Source organism: Thamnophis elegans, chromosome 5, assembly GCF_009769535.1.
Source record: "Thamnophis elegans isolate rThaEle1 chromosome 5, rThaEle1.pri, whole genome shotgun sequence".
Classification (NCBI taxonomy): domain Eukaryota; kingdom Metazoa; phylum Chordata; class Lepidosauria; order Squamata; family Colubridae; genus Thamnophis; species Thamnophis elegans.
Window position 1 is genome coordinate 34,512,910 of NC_045545.1, and position 16,260 is coordinate 34,529,169.

The 16,260-nt window shown below is 48.2% G+C and overlaps 1 protein-coding gene across 1 annotated transcript in view; it reads left to right on the top strand.

The window, feature by feature from the left end:
- The window catches only part of FAF1 (Fas associated factor 1), a 239,794-nt gene that overhangs the window by 22,496 nt on the left and 201,038 nt on the right, over positions 1-16,260 (top strand). Inside the window, exon 3 of the mRNA XM_032218051.1 lies at positions 14,128-14,174. Within this exon, the coding sequence (XP_032073942.1) occupies positions 14,128-14,174 (47 nt within the window). The remainder of the gene's footprint in view (positions 1-14,127; positions 14,175-16,260) is intronic.

The window sequence follows — 16,260 nt, forward strand, 5'->3', positions numbered from 1 at the left end:
GTCCTCACAGATCTAAACCCAGCGATCTTATTACCAGGACAGGAGTAGGTTCCAGGGCCAGTCCAGGCGGCCCTTTCGTGGGTGGTGGTGGTGGCCGCCCCTTCCGCAAAGGGAAATGACTCCAACCCAAGTCTTCCCATAGGTGGCCGCCTGGAACACTTCACGGACAGATGGGATAGGATAACATCAGATGCCTGGGTCAGGTCGACCATCAGGAGGAGGTTCCGGAGGCCAAGTGCGGGTGGGGTCATTACTCCAACCTGTTTGTGGTTCCGAAGGCCTCGGGGGGTTTGTGTGGGGGGGCGATCCTGGACCTCAAGGATCTCAACTGTTACCTGGTCTACAAGCAGTTCAAAATGTTGTCTCTCAGGTCCATTCTCCAAGGGATCAGGCAAGGAGATTACCTACCATCAATGGACTTAACAGAGGCCTATCTCCACATCACAATCCTGCCCCTCCATCGCAGGTACCTAAGATTCTCTCACAAAGGGCTACACTATCAATACCGCACCCTTCACTTCGGGCTCGCCTTGGCCCCTCGCACCTTCACGAAGATCTTGGCGGCATTGGCGGCTCACTTATACTCCAACCCGGTGAGACTCCTATGCTATCTAGACGACGTGCTCCTTCAGGCCCAGACACGCTCACAGGCGGCTCTCAACCTGCAGCTTACCATTCAGACTCTACAATCCCTGGGATTTTCCATCAACTTCCCCAAGAGCCACCTATCTCCCACAACCAGAATCCTTCATCTGGGGGCGGTGATAGATTCCCTGACGGGTCTTGTCCGGCTCTCCCCAGAGTGCCTCTCCAGCCTTCAGTCCCTGGTGTGTCAAGTACGCGCAAGTCGGTCCGTTTCCATTCTGACCTTAGAAGGCCTTCTAGGCAAGATGGTATCCTGTATAGGGATCATTCCCTGGGCCCGTCTTCATTCCAGGCCGCTCCAATGGACTCTCATTCCATACCAATGCAAGCGAATGAGCAACTCCTTAATGACAATTTGTCTCAACTCGGAGGTCTGAGTGTCCTTGAGATGCTGGCTGTCTCCGGCCTTGCGATGCGGCTCCGAGTTCTGGTAGCTGAACAGAGTGACAATCACAACAGACACAAGTTTGTTTAGTTGGGGGGCTCTGAGGGACTCCCTAGTGGCACAGGGTCGATGGACAACTTCAGACGTACGTCACAATATAAATTGGTTAGAACTGAAGGCAGCCCGCCTGGCCCCTCTGGCACTTCAAAGACTTGATAGCGGGCTGCCATGTGCTCCTCTTAATGGACAACATGGCAACAAAAGCTCACGTGAACCGTCAGGGGGGCACACACTCCAGGAGCCTGTTGCAGGAGGCATCGAGACCTGGCTCCTGGGCAGAGAGACACTTGAAGTCGGTTGTGTCGGAACACATCTCGGGCATTGCCAATCATCAAGCGACAGGTTGAGCCGCAAGACCATCGACCATGGTGAGTGGCAACTCCAGCGCGAACTCTTTTTCAAGATCTGTCTGCGGTTCGGCACACCACTTGTGGATTTGTTCGCAACACCGATGAACACCCAACTGCCGAGATTCTTCACACGTTTTCCGGTTCGGAATGCAGAAGGGACAGATGCTCTCAGGAGCAGATGGCTGACCGGCCTGCTATATGCCTTTCCTCCTCTCCCTCTCATCCCGGGGACCCTGAGGAAGGTAATGGTAGAGAGGGCAACCATCATCCTCGTTGCACCCTATTGGCCCAGACCTTGGTTTGCAGACCTAGTCCAGCTGTCTGTCTCACTTCCATGGAGGATTCCTCGGAGGAAGTCGCCCTGTGCCAGGAGGTCCTGATCCACCCGGAGCCCCAGGGGTTACACTTGACTGCCTGGCACTTGAGTGGCGCCTCTTGAGCAACGCTAACCTTTCCTCTTGGCTCATAACAACCATCGAGGCCTCCAGGCAACTGTCCACCATGCGAATCTACAATTCGATGTGATCAACGTTCATCAAATGGTGTTTCCCTCTGGGTATCTGCCGACCGAGGCTTCGGTTGCGCAGGTCCTAGACTTCTTGCAGAAAGGTCTGGATGGGGGTCTCTCCCATAATACCCTGAGATGTCAGGTGGCTGCTCTGTCATTGGTGCTCTGTCATCTGTGCCACCTTCCTTTGATAAAGAGGTCTCTAAAAGGTTCAGCCAACCTTAGGCCCCCTCTGATCCATAAGTTCCCCACATGGGACCTGCCTCTGGTTTTGCGAACTCTGAGACTCCCTTTCAATCGTTACAGATTATCCACCTCTGTTTCTTATCTCTCAAGGTAGCTTTCCTAGTTGCGGTGACTTCTGCTCGTCGCATTTCTGAGTTGGGGACCCTCTCATCCAAGGACGATCTATGTCAGTTTCACCACGATAGAGTGGTCCTGCGCCCGGACCCTACTTTCCTCCCAAAGATCAATTTACCCTTTCCATCGGGCCCAAGAGGTCATCCTTCCCAACATCTGTCCTGCTCTTTCCCACGAGAGGGAACGCCTTTGGCATCATTTGGATGTCCGCCACGCTCTGCACATTTATATCCGGCGTACGACATACTTTCGCAAGTCTGAGGCCCTCTTCATTTCTTTTCAGCCCGATTCTCTGGGAGCTAGGGTTTTGTCTGCCACTATTGGCAGGTGGTTACGCCAAGCGATCTCCACAGCCTATGAGTCCTCAGGCCAGTCTCCTTCTGTGGGGATAATGGCCCACTCCACGCGGAGTGCCGCTACTACTGTGGTGTGGGCCACTAGGGCCCCGTTCAAAGACATTTGTCGGGTAGCCACCTGGGGGTCTCTGACTCCCTTTATACGACATTACAAAATAGATTCCTTCGCATCTGCTAATGCGTCCTTTGGGCGCAGAGTTCTTCAGCAGGTAGCAACCACTCCTCCCCCTGGGTCTTAGTCCCTCCCTGGGACTGACCTTAGGCACATCCCAACAGTGACACCTCCCTCAATTCTACTGGTAAAAGAACGTTGGTCCTTACCTGAACGTTCGTTTTAAGTAGAATTGAGGGAGGGGTCACATCCCTCTCGAGTAAGATCTTAATCAGATAGTCAGGTGGAGGGTCGGGTAGCCTGTAGGTTTTTTTTTTTTTTTTTTTTTTTTGCAAATTTGTACTGTGACTTCGAGGAAACTGGGAACCAACAGGGAATGACGAAGCATAAAAGAAATTTCCCTCAGTCTTTGGACCAATCAGGCTTTGGCAATATCCCAGCAGTGACCCCTCCCTCAATTCTACTTAAAACGAACATTCAGGTAAGGACCAATGTTCTTTTCAATAATTTCACTGTTGGGATGCTTGGGAATTTGGGAAAGTTAAACATTTTTAGAATCTTACAAGATATTTATGAGGAAGAAAAATATGCAGATGAGTGCATTCTCCTGTGCACCACTTGGAGAGTCTAAGCAGTGGGTTATTTCAGTCTGGTTGCCCTGGAAAGACTTTTCCTTGGCCACGCCTCCTGGTGTGACCTATCCCCAGAAATTTTCTTCAGTTTGGCCCGTTCGGAAGCTTTTTTGGGAGCTCCAGCTGAAATAATCCTGTGGCTTGGACTCTCCTTTATCTTCCTGACTTTTCCTTTCTGAGTAATTTCCCCCTAGGCAAGCCTTGCCTTTCTCTTCAACTAATCCATTCACTCTAAGCCTCCAGGAGGCCAGGAGTTACGCGTGCTGTTGTGGGGAGGTCCTCCTATCCCGATCTACTCAGGCCGGTCTTGGAGGCTTGCCGCATGTTTTAAAACGGTGCGGAGAGGCGGCAGAGGGCTCTAGCAAGCCAGCGTTACCCTCGTCCCCGTTCTTATTTTCTTGCGAGTTTTTTCACTTTTTCGTGTCCCTCGCTCATTAGATCTGCCGCGGAGGTGCGTGCGATTGTCTGTCGGCTAAGGCGATCGCCACATGGCCTCCTAGTTCCCCTCACTGTGCGGTGGCCATTTTAGGCGTGTTTTCGCACCGCTCGGGCCTAGCTCAGGCCATGCAGCCACGCTACACCAGGGACCGCTGGGTGGCAGGAGGCCAGCCTGGGGGGTGCCCACTGGCAGCCTGTCACCCCTCTACCTTTTCCCCTTCAAGCAGCGCTGGGGCTCTGGTCTGTTCAAAGGCCACCGCACCGGCCTGGGGGAGGCCCCTTCAATCTAGGCCTGCCTTTTTTGGGCTTGGGCCTCCTCTCATCCCTGCCTAGCCTGCAAGCCTTCTGCTACAGGCCTCATCCTCCAGATCAGGCACTAACAATACTATCTACCATTGCTTATGGATATTTACCTGAGTATGACCTGTTTAACAGATTTTTGTCTTCTTGTCTTACAGTGTAGCCTATTCCAACTGCAGCTACTCCTGTTTTTGGCCTGCGCTTGACAATATCCTGTGCGGTCATTGACATGGAGAAATCGGGCTCTGTGACCAGTAGACCAGGACACCCCCAGGGCCTGGATCAGGTTTCACCCCCTTCCATGGGCTATGGAGCTAGCGGAGACAGGGTTCCCATTCAGATTCCTTCTGTTAGGGCCCCCTCTGCTGTTGAGGCCAAGGATGCCACAAGATGCCAACGGGCGCTTGACAAACAATTCGAGAAAGCCCGTCGCCTGGCAGCTAAGGAAGTTGCCCCAGGGGATTCCTCTGTTCTGCCACTACCTAAAAGGGACTTGACAGCACTAATGGCAGAGGAAGTAGATTCTCAAAACCTGTCCCCTGTCTTTCTCCGAACCTCCTTCCCCGGCCCCTTCTTGGTTCCCCGACCAGGACCCGACCCCGGAGGTTCTGCCCCAGGGAGGGTCACTGGAGGATCCGCCTTCCCAGAGGGAGGAGCCCGCTGACCTAGACCCAGACTCGGATCAAGATCCCGAGCTCTCTCCCTGCATGCAGGCGGTGGTGGAGCACGCCATCGCAAGGGGCATCGCTGCTGCCATGCGGGCGCGGGACAAACCCGTTGACCCAGTCACCTCTCCCTCGGATCTGGGTGGGCCTCCTCCGGCCAAGAGGGTTCGCCACCCATCCTTGGAGTCCTCCGTAGTTAGCGAGGCCTCGGCTTTGGAGGCTCCGGACCCGGTGGAACAGGGTCTCTCCGAGGATGAAGACCTTACCCCGGAGTCCCCGTCTTTCTCTGGCCTGTTTAAACCTAGTTTGTTTAAATCAGTTCTACGTAAAGTGAAGGCCACCAACATGGTGGGCATAAAGCCCAAACCCGCCCCATCCACGGCTGATTCGGCCCCAATCAACCCAAATGCAGCTATGTTTGACGCTGCTATGTCCCAGCAGGAGTTGGTCCCGGTTCTAGGCCTATTCCTGGACCTCATCCAGCGTCAGTGGGTCCAATCGGCCACCTTGTCCTCTCCTAGTGAAGTGGACAAGAAACTTTATACCATGGAGCCAGTCCTGGAGAATCTCTTAGCCCTTCCGGCCATAGATCCACCTATCACAGCTCTTACCTCTAGTGCCTCCCTGCCTGCAGATCTGTCTGAAGGCCTCAAGGCGGAAGATAAGAAAGCCGAAAAGGTCTGTCATAAGACTCACCTGGCGGCGGCTTGGGCCATTAGGGCCTCATCCTCCACCTCATTCTTTAGTAGGGCAGCTGTCATTTGGTCGCACGACATCTTGAACAAGATTCCTGCAGGGGACGCCCGGCTCCATCAGGACGTGACCAAACTTATTGTTGCTTCGCAATATGTGGCGGACGCCGCTCTCAACGCCACCAAATTCGCCTCTAGGGCTCTAGCTGCGAATGTCACGTCTCACCGTTTGCTCTGGCTCCGACATTGGCAAGCGGACCAGAAGCACAAGTGGAAATTGGCTTCAGCCCCCTTTAAGGGGTCTAAATTATTCAGGGAGGTCTTGGACCCTTTCCTTATTGAGTCGAAGGACAAGAGGACGGTCCTCCCTTCAACTTCTAAGAAGCAGGACCACAAGTCTATCCCATATGCGAGGAGGCAGTCCTTTTGGCCCTCAGAACCATCTACCTCCACCTCCTTCTACCCCCCCTAATAGGCCGGCAGGGCAGCAGGGAGAGAGGGCTCAGGACAGGTCTTCCTTTCGAGACAGAGGCAGGCAGCAATTTGGTTTCTGCAAATTTAATTGTGGAGGCGCCTCCAACAGGCCCTTCCGGAAATCAAAGTGACTTCCCGAGCACGTCGCCCATTGGGGGTCGACTTTAACTGTTCGTCTCCCATTGGGCCCAGACGGCTCACGATGCTTGGGTTCTGCAGATAGTCCGGGAGGGTCTGTCCCTGGAATTCCTATCTCCTCCTCCCAGGAACTTTATCGGATGCCCTACTCCCTCATGTCCCATCAAGAGGGAGCAGATTAACCAGGAGGTTCTCCACCTCCTGGAGATCAATGCCATCGAGCAGGTGCCCCCAGACCAGGAGGGGAGTGGCTTTTACCCCATCCTCTTCCTGGTCTCGAAGAACTCGGGGTGGGGGTGGGGTGGAGGGCCATCTTGGACCTCAAGAACCTCAACAGGCACATTGCCTACCGGAGGTTCAAGATACAGTCCCTCCAGTCCATCCTGGCGGGGATCCGCCAGGGAAACCTCCTCACCTCCATCGATCTGCGGGAGGCTTACCTACACATCCCAATTCACCCCCGACACCGGAAGTTCCTGTGCTTCTTTTATGTGGGCCGCCACTTCCAATACAGGGCCCTCCCATTCGGCCTTCACCTCGGCCCCCAGGACCTTCGCCCACCTCCGCCGCAGGCCCATAAGGCTCCAATGCTACCTGGACGACATCATCTTCCAGTCGTCGTCCAGGCGGCAGGCCTTGCGGGACCTTCAGATTACCATGAGGACCCTCAGACACCATGGGTTCTCACTGAATTTGGAAAAGAGCCACCTTACCCACACGACCAAGATCAATCATCTGGGGGCAGTGATAGACACCATCTCCTGCAGGGTATTCCTCTCCCAAGAAAGGTTAAAGGCCCTCAGGTCCATGACCCACACAGTGCTGCAAGCAAGGCAGGTTCCGATTATCCTCCTCTCCCAGCTGTTGGGGAAGATGATCTCCTGCCTGTCGATTGTCCCCTGGGCTCGCCTCCACTCCAGAGCCCTGCAGTGGCTCCTCCTACCTCACCAGAGAGCCAACAGGAGCAACTCGCCAAGGCGGATTCCCATGCCTCAGTCCGTAAAGAGGTCCCTCTGGTGGTGGACATCTCCTGCACTCCTCAAGGGACACCTGTTCCAGGAGCCTGACTGGCTGATCATTACCACCGACGCCAGTCTCGCCGGCTGGGGAGCGCACATGGGACATCTCGTGGTCCAGGACAGGTGGTCCCCAGCGGAGTCGCATTGCAACATCAACCTTCTGGAGCTGTGAGCTGAAAGACTGGCCCTTCGTCACTTCCATACGTCACCGCCACGTTTTATTGATGATGGACAATGTGGCCATGAAGGCGCACATCAACCGCCAGGGCAGCACCAGGTCCAAGAGACTGATGGCGGAGGCGGAGGCCTTGGGACTCTGGGCGGAGCAGCACCTGGAGTCGATCCGCTCCGACCATATCTCCGGTGTGGACAATACTCAGGCGGACTGGCTGAGCAGGACCACCATCAACTCCGCGGAATGGCGACTGGATCCTGCTCTGTTACATCAACTGTCCCGCAGATTCGGACATCCACAGGTTGACCTCTTTGCAACCAAAGCCAATGCTCAACTATCACGCTTCTTTTCCCGCTTCCACTCTCCGGGAGCGGAGGGAACAGACGCCCTTCGCTGCAGGTGGCCCCAGGGCCTCCTCTACACCTTTCCTCCTCTTCCTCTCCTTCCATGTCTTCTACTCAAGATCATAGAAGAGGGGGCGGAAGTTCTCCTCATGGCGCCCCATTGGCCGCGAAGATTGTGGTTCGCCGACCTAGTCAACCTGTCGGTGTCCCTGCCGTGGCGGATCCCCCTGGATCGGGTCTCCCTCAGCCAGGGGGCCATTGTCCATTTGGAGCCCCAGTGGCTTCAGTTGGCCGTCTGGCACTTGAAGGGGACCTGCTGAAGGCTGAGGGTCTGTCAGATGGTGTTGTCAGTACAATTCAAGCGGCTCGGCGTCCCTCGACAATGAGGATCTACGACTCAACTTGGGCTACCTTTGCCCAGTGGTGCGAGGACTTACGGCTCGACCCGGTCACCGTGCCAGTGTCTCAGGTGCTGGACTTTTTGCAAGGGGGTCTTGAGCGGGGTCTTGCTCCAGCCATGCTCCGTCGCCAGGCGGCGGCCTTATCCACCATCTGGTCCGGTGATCCCTTCCTTCTGCTCAGCAGGATTCCCAGGGTGCGCTGCTTTCTCAAGGGGACATCTAACATCCGCCCTCCCACGGTCCACCGCTACCCTACATGGCAACTTTCTGTTGTTCTGCAGGCTCTCACTGCACCACCCTTCGAGCCTCTACAAACAGCTTCTCTCAGACATCTTTCTCTGAAAACATCATTCCTTATTGCCATTACTTCCGCTCGCCGGATATCGGAGTTGGCAGCTCTGTCAGTTCATCAGGACTTATGTGTCGTCCACCCCGACAGGGTCGTTTTACGCCTTGATCCGACCTTTCTTACCAAGGTCCACACCTGGTATCATAGGGCGCAGGAGATTGTCTTGCCGAACTTTTGCCATTGTCCTTCCCATCCAAGCGAGCGCAAGTGGCACAAGCTCGACGTGCAACGAGCCCTGAAGATCTATATCCATCGCACCTCAGAATTCCGGAGATCCGAGGCCCTCTTCATCTCTTTCCAGCCCAGATCTTTGGGCAAGAAGGTTTCTTCTTCTACTGTTGGCAGATGGCTCAGGGCCGTATCGCATCTGCGTACGAGCTCCAGTCGAGGGCGGTGCCTCAACATATAACTGCCCACTCAACGCGCAGTGCTGCTACCTCAGCAGCTTGGGCCACGCAAGCCCCGATTGAGGAAATCTGCAGGGCGGCAGCATGGTCTACACCATCACCGTTTGTTCGACATTATAGGCTGGACACATTTTCCTCCGCTGAAGCGGCTTTTGGCAGGCGGGTGTTACAGGCAGTGACTTCTTCTGTCGTATCCCAGGACTCTGCTTCTGCCCGCCCAGATGGACATTAACTTGGGCATGTACCACTACTTGGACTCTCCAAGCGGTGCACAAGAGAAAGACCATTGGGCTTACCTTCTCTGTGCACCGCGGGAGAGTCCAACCCGCCCTGGTCCATCCAGGGATACGAAGCCATCGTGTCAACACGGTGCTACTCATCGGTTGCTTTTCAGCTGCTTCCTCACGGCCAAATTATCTCAAATTTCTGGGGATAGGTCACGCCAGGAAGTGTGGCCAAGGAAAAGTCTTCCTCAGTTTCCAGGGCAACCAGACTGAAATAATCCACTGCTTGGACTCTCCCGCAGTGCACAGAGAAGGACCCTTCAGGTAAGCCCAATGGTCTTTCTCAAAATAGCTTTAATTTGCTTTCATTATGAGTAAGACCAATGCCATTAGGGTGAATATGACTTCTTATTAGCAACAATTATGTTTTAAGATTTGATCTCAGGAAGACTGAGATATCAGAGATAATAAATATTTTGTAGACTTGACTTTGTTGCTCTAGGCTACTGGAAATTATGAAGGGGGAAATTGCTTTTTCTCATGTATTAGGAAATGCAAATAAATATTAATTCCCAAGGATCATTAGAATTTTTAAAAACAGTGAATGATGAAACATGATTGCACATCTGAATGTATGAATAAGAAGTAATCAAGTACATATTGTTTAGTAATTAATATATTAATGTTTCAGTTCTTATTTTAAGATTTACTACTTGTATAAATTTGTGTATTGCCTTCTACAAAATATATTGGCATGTAGTAAATATATTCCTTGAGAAGTCAGATCAGACATTCTTTTAGTTAAATAGATAAGGTTTACTCATATCTAACTAAACCAATTAGAATTTATTTTAGAAATAACTAGTTTCAAATTATTTCAGAGGTGTTATTTTGCAGTATAAGTGACCGAGTCTGAATTTAATTCATTATAAAAAATTATATATTTCAATATATGATGTTTTCAATTCAAAGTGTTCCTCAGCAGCTTCAGCATAGGAACAGACCCAATACACATTTTATAAATCTTTTTGCAGTGTATACATACATGTGTTGATATGCAAATACCCAACTGAAATATTAGAAACACTGCAAAGAAGAAAGAAAATACTGATGTATGTGATATAAACTGGATTTAATTACAGTCTGAAATTTTGATCTATTAATATAGACTTTTCAAACCTGATATTTCTAAATGTGTTGGGTAACAAGCCCCAGAATCCTCATCTATCTCTGCCACTAGGCTATTTGTAGAAATGAAATGTACTGCCAGGGCCAAAAAGGGAGGAATTAACAGCCTATCTTTTATTGCCTGATGGAACCATTTGAAAGATTGTATATTCCTGTTTGATAATCAAAAAATGTCTCTTAAATGTCTAAGAGCAAAAAAGATTCTCATTTTTACAGCTGAATTTATTACATATTAATATTATTAATTTAGAATGCTTCTGTGCCCCACATTTTGTTGTATGTATGCAATCATTGTATTGCTATTTCACGTGCTTTACATAATTATCTCTTTTTAAAAGCCATATTTAATGGCAGTTAAATATTAAGCTCTGCTCTAGGAAAGTTAATAGGAAACCAGAAAGAACTGAAGTTCTTTGTAAATGTATATTTTAGAAAGTGAGCAGATAGGACGTATAGCATTGTATTGGGTCTCTCTTTATGTCAGTAAGTGCCATATGTGTAGGAAATACATGGAAGGAAACAATGAAATCAGTTATCTTTGGATTTTCAGAATGTTCATAGTGCGTCCAGAAATTAGAAATAGTAATGCAGAAGACTCCTGGCAGTTCAGAATAGTTCATATTTTCTTTTTAATAATCCTTGTTACTTTAGAGTACAGAAGACTAGTGTTGTATTGTTATGAGACTGAATTACAGAGGTGTGTCTAAGGCTAACCTAAGTGAATCTCTAGATATGACAGGTTTTTTAAATGAGATTCTCCAAATTTTAGCTTTAAACAATCTTCTGTATTGATTCTTTATAGATGACAGAAAATATTATTTTGGAATAACGGTGTCCATGTTTCTCGTCCTAATTGTATTTGTTAGAATCAAAGTTATCTATTGCTATTTTTAAAAAGGGATGAGTGGGAATAACATCAGAGACTTCAGAGGAAAAAAATAGGCCTGTAACTTCTTGCACACCTGTTTTCAGTTTTTAAATTAGCAATTGGTTTCTGTAAAACATTTGGAAAGACACTTTGGAGGCACCCCCTCAAAAGACAGTGTTCAATTTGTTGCTTGGATTTTTATTCAATTTCTGCTAGAAATTCAAACCTGCCATTAATTCAACAATTTGCTGCTAGATTTTGATATCAGGATAGTGGAAGGGTGTCATTCTAAAAAAACATGGGGGGCCATGGATTACCTGGATCAATTCTCAATCACTTAAGTTTTTATTCTTTTAGTTTTAACTTCACCTACTTAGAAAAATATCTTTAAATGGGGCAAATAGTAATGAATTGGCATATTTTTTTCTTATTTAAATCTTCCTTCCCTACTACCCACCTCTCTAAAGTATGGGTTAACTTAAGACCACAGTTGAGCCCAACAACATTTCTTTTGTTAAGTGAATCAATGTAGTTGATAAGTTAGTCACCTGGTTGTTAAGTGAATTTGGATTCCCCATAGACTTTGCTTGTCAGAAGGTTGCAAAAGGGGATCACATGACCCCGGGACCCAGCAATGGTTATAAGTATGAACTAGTTGCCAAGCATCTGAATTTTGATCACGTGATCGTGGGGATGCAGCAAAGGTGATAATTGTAAAAAAACGGTCATAACTCACTTTTTTCAGTGCCATTATAACTTTGAATAGTCCCTAAATGAACTGTTGGAAGTCGAGGACTATCTGTACCTCTATAAAATATATCTAAATAGTTTTTCACCCAGTCAATTAATGAGTTTTAGTAGAGGGTATTACTTGGAGTTCCCTATTTAATCTTGTACTCTGACAATGGTATCACATTTCTTTTCAGTTATTATATTGTGATTGATAGAATATAGACTTTGTGGTTTAACATATTTGAATAAGGGTGACTCATGTTAGTATTTATTTATTTATTTATTTATTTATTTATTTATTTATTTATTTATTAGACTTATATACCGCTTCATAGGGCTTTCAGCCCTCTCTAAGTGGTTTACAGATTTTTAGCAAATTGAGTCAGCAAATTGCCCCCACAGTCTGGGTCCTCATTTCACCCACCTCGGAAGGATGGAAGGCTGAGTCAACCTTGAGCCGGTGAGATTTGAACAGCTGAACTGCAGATAACAGTCAGCTGAAGTGGCCTGCAGTACTGCACCCTAACCACTTATTAACCATTTATTAATTTACTTATTATTAAAATTTATAAGACTGCCAATCTCATGAAGGCGGGGCAATAAATACCACAGTTACTCTGTGGTAAGATGGGCAGCCAATAAATTTAATAAATTTAAAATAAAATAAAAATAAACAACATTAAACAAATCAGGGCACAAGATAGCAAAGAAAAGAATTTTGCATGTCCTTAAAAGAAGAAAACTTTCAAATTAATATGCAGAATCCTATATAAGGCTTATCACCTATCCTAGCCCAAGGCTTGGTGGAGAAGCCATGGTTTTTCAAGATCTCTTTAAAAGCATTTAAGATAGGGGCCATACAGATATCTGGGGATAATTTAAAGAAGACAGATACTATGATAGACCAGCTTTCTGGGTCCCATCAGTCATGGTTTAATCAATGGGGATGGAGAGCATGCTACTTCTCACTGACAAGGATAGAAACATTGATAAAATGTCCTTATTTATGTAAATAAATGAGCCTTTAACAGATCAGCTTTAAAGAGACAGAATTCCAAAGATATGGGGCTGTCACCAAGAAGGCCACGTTTCTAGGTTTCCTCAGCCTCATTTGTCCTGTAGTGAACAAAGCCTCAATACTATACTACTCTTGTATATTTGCTTACCCTAACATCAGTAGCAGGGAACAGCAACTTGGCTTAAATTCCAGTGGCCATAATTGTCTTTGAATGCTGAAATAAAGCAAGATAATTCTACCCATTTCTCTCCCTAGTTTTGCCTAGGAAATCACATAATCTTTGGTTGCCACCGGTAGTTACCGTCTGTCTGACCTTTTCTCTGAATTACTTTTCTTTTTATAAAAGAAAAGACAACTAAAAATTTTATAGTATATATGTTCCACCATCTTTGGTGGCAAAAAAAATAGTATCCCAGTTTTATCTTAATGCATGTTAGGAATTCATATCAACAGATTTTAATTTTTTACCAATTTTAGCAATTATCTGACCTGCTACATTAGTATGACAGAAACTTTTTTCCCATTCCTTAATGACCAATTTATATCCATTTGAAATAGGCCTTTGATCATTCTGAACTTATTTTCTCTAATGTGAAATATTAATATGTACTGTATCTTAATTAAGACCATGCAAAGCATTTGAGAGAAGTTATTTCAAAAAGCATATTGGCACCAAAGCATGTTACACTTTCCGTGAAGCATTAAGTAGTTGTTACCTTAGGGAAGGTTAGGACAGCTGCTCTGAAGCTTTTCTCCGGTTATCTATCTGTTTGTGTGCATGTGCCTGCATAAATAAGCAAACATACGTAAAAACTGCTGGATAAAGCCTTTGAAATAGCTGTACTGAATTTTCTGGGTAGGGACTACTTTAAAGCTTTAAAGAGGGTACTTTGCGTGGACTAGTGAAAGTTGTGAAGAGCTTGTTTCAGATAATTTGCACAGCCTTCTTATTAATCGATTGGCAGACAATACATTTGAAGAGTTCCTCATTTCTTTTAAAACCAGCTTTTTCATCTCCAATTTGGCCATTTTTAACTTCACTTCTGCTGTCTTTAGGAACACATCCATATGTCAGCAGGCAATGTTCCATTACCTTGGATACTAAGCATGACGAGGTTGATTAACACTTGGTGGGATTCTTCCTAGGAAAACCGGAGTTGTAGACTTTACTGAGAGATTGGGAAACATTCTAGCATGACAATGACAATACACATCCTATTGTAGTCACAAAACTGGACAGTTATCATTGTTGTCTAGAAAATTAAATGCTGTATGCTTCCTTTTCAGGCAGCCATCAATGGAGTTATACCACAGGAAAATGGCATTTTAGAAAGGTAAGTGGTATTTTTATACTTATATCATTATCCTAAAAGCATTATGAAATAACTTGTACTTAGACTGCTGTTTTCTGCAATTGAGCTTTAAAATACATTTTCATAATCTAAATATGAAGCTTTTATTTAAGCACTACAAGGAAAATATTATCTAAATTAATTTGCCAATGCTTAAGTTTTGATTAGTCTTAGAAATTCACCTACTTGTAATTCAGATGTTTAGTTTAGTTTAGTTTAGTTTATTTGTCTTGTATGCCGCCCACTCCCAAAGTACTCTGGGCGGCTCACAGTAGACAAGGGAAGGGGGATAAATAGACAAAGACAACACTTTAAAAAACGCAACATTCACAGTTTCCGTGGGGCTGGATGTTTCACAAGCCCCCCGGCCTGCTGGAGCAGCCAGGACTTGGTGGCTTTGCGGAAGGCCGGGAGGGTAGTAAGGGTCCGGATCTCCACGGGGAGGTCATTCCAGAGGGCTGGAGCTGCAACAGAGAAGGCTCTCCCCTGGGGAGTCGCCAGCCGACATTGGCTGGCAGATGGAATCCGGAGGAGACCTAACCTGTGAGATCTAATCGGTCTATGGGAGGTAATCGGCAGCAGGCGGTCTCTCAGGTACCCAGGTCCGATGCCATGTAGGGCTTTATAGGTAACGACCAGCACCTTGAAGCGGGTCCGGAGACTAATGGGTAGCCAGTGCAGCTCGCGGAGGATAGGTGTGACGTGGGTGTACCTGGGTGCACCCACAATCGCTCGCGCGGCTGCATTCTGGACTAACTGAAGTCTTTGAACACTCTTCAAGGGCAGCCCCATGTAGAGCGCGTTACAGTAATCCAGTCTTGAGGTCACAAGGGCGTGAGTGACTGTCTGAAGGGCCTCCCGATCCAGGTAGGGTCGCAATTGGTGCACCAGGTGAACCTGGGCAAAGGTCCCCCTGGTCACAGCCGACAGATAGTGTTCTAAAGTCAGCTGGGGATCCAGGAGGACTCCCAAATTGCGAAGCCTCTCTGAGGGCGTATAATTTCACCCCCCAGCCTGAAAGATGGAATAATTGGCCAATCTTTGGGAGGGAACATCAGAAGCCACTCAGAGTGCCAACTTGTTTGCTCCCATCCAGACCCCATCTCCCATCCAGACTCCAGGCACTGGCACATCACTTCTACTGCTTCGCTGAGTTGGCACGGGATGGACAGATACAACTGCGTATCGTCCACATATTGATGGTACTTAATCCCGTGCCGGCGTATGATCTCACCCAGCGGCTTCATGTAGATGTTAAATAGGAGGGGGGACAGGACTGAACCCTGCGGCACCCCATAATTGAGGGGCCTTGGGGTCGACCTCTGCCCTCCGACCAACACCGACTGCGACCTGTCCGAGAGGTAGGAGGAGAACCACTGAAGAACGGTGCCTCCCACTCCCACCTCTCGCAACTGTCGCAGAAGGATACCATGGTCGATGGTATCGAAGGCCGCTGAGAGGTCAAGGAGCATAAGGATAGAGGGGTGACCCCTATCCCTGGCTCGCCAGAGATCATCGATCAGTGCGACCAAAGCAGTTTCCGTGCTGTAACCAGGCCTGAAACCCGACTGAAAGGAGTCTAGGTAATCGGTTTCATCCAAGGACCGTTGGAGTTGAGAGGCCACCACTTTCTCAACAACCTTCCCAACAAAGGGCAGGTTGGAGACTGGGCGATAGTTGCTCAAAATGGCTGGGTCCAGAGACGGTTTCTTCAGGAGGGGTCTCACCACCGCATCCTTTAGGAGGGGCAGGAAAATTCCCTCCCGGAGAGAGGTGTTAACTATCGTCCGGATCCAGCCGTGTGTCACCTCCCTGCTGGTCGAGACCAGCCAGGAGGGGCACGGGTCCAGTATACAAGTGGAGGCACTTACCGCTCCCATGGCCTTGTCCACTTCCTCAGGAGAAGCAAGTTGAAACTCAATCCATAAAGTATGCTCAAGACCTTCCCCCGGTATCTCGGCTGGTACCGTGTAATTGGAGTCCAGCTCTGTCCGAATCCGAGCGACTTTATCTGTTAAATACTGAACAAATTCCTCAGCTCTACCTTGTAAAGGGTCATCCGCATCCC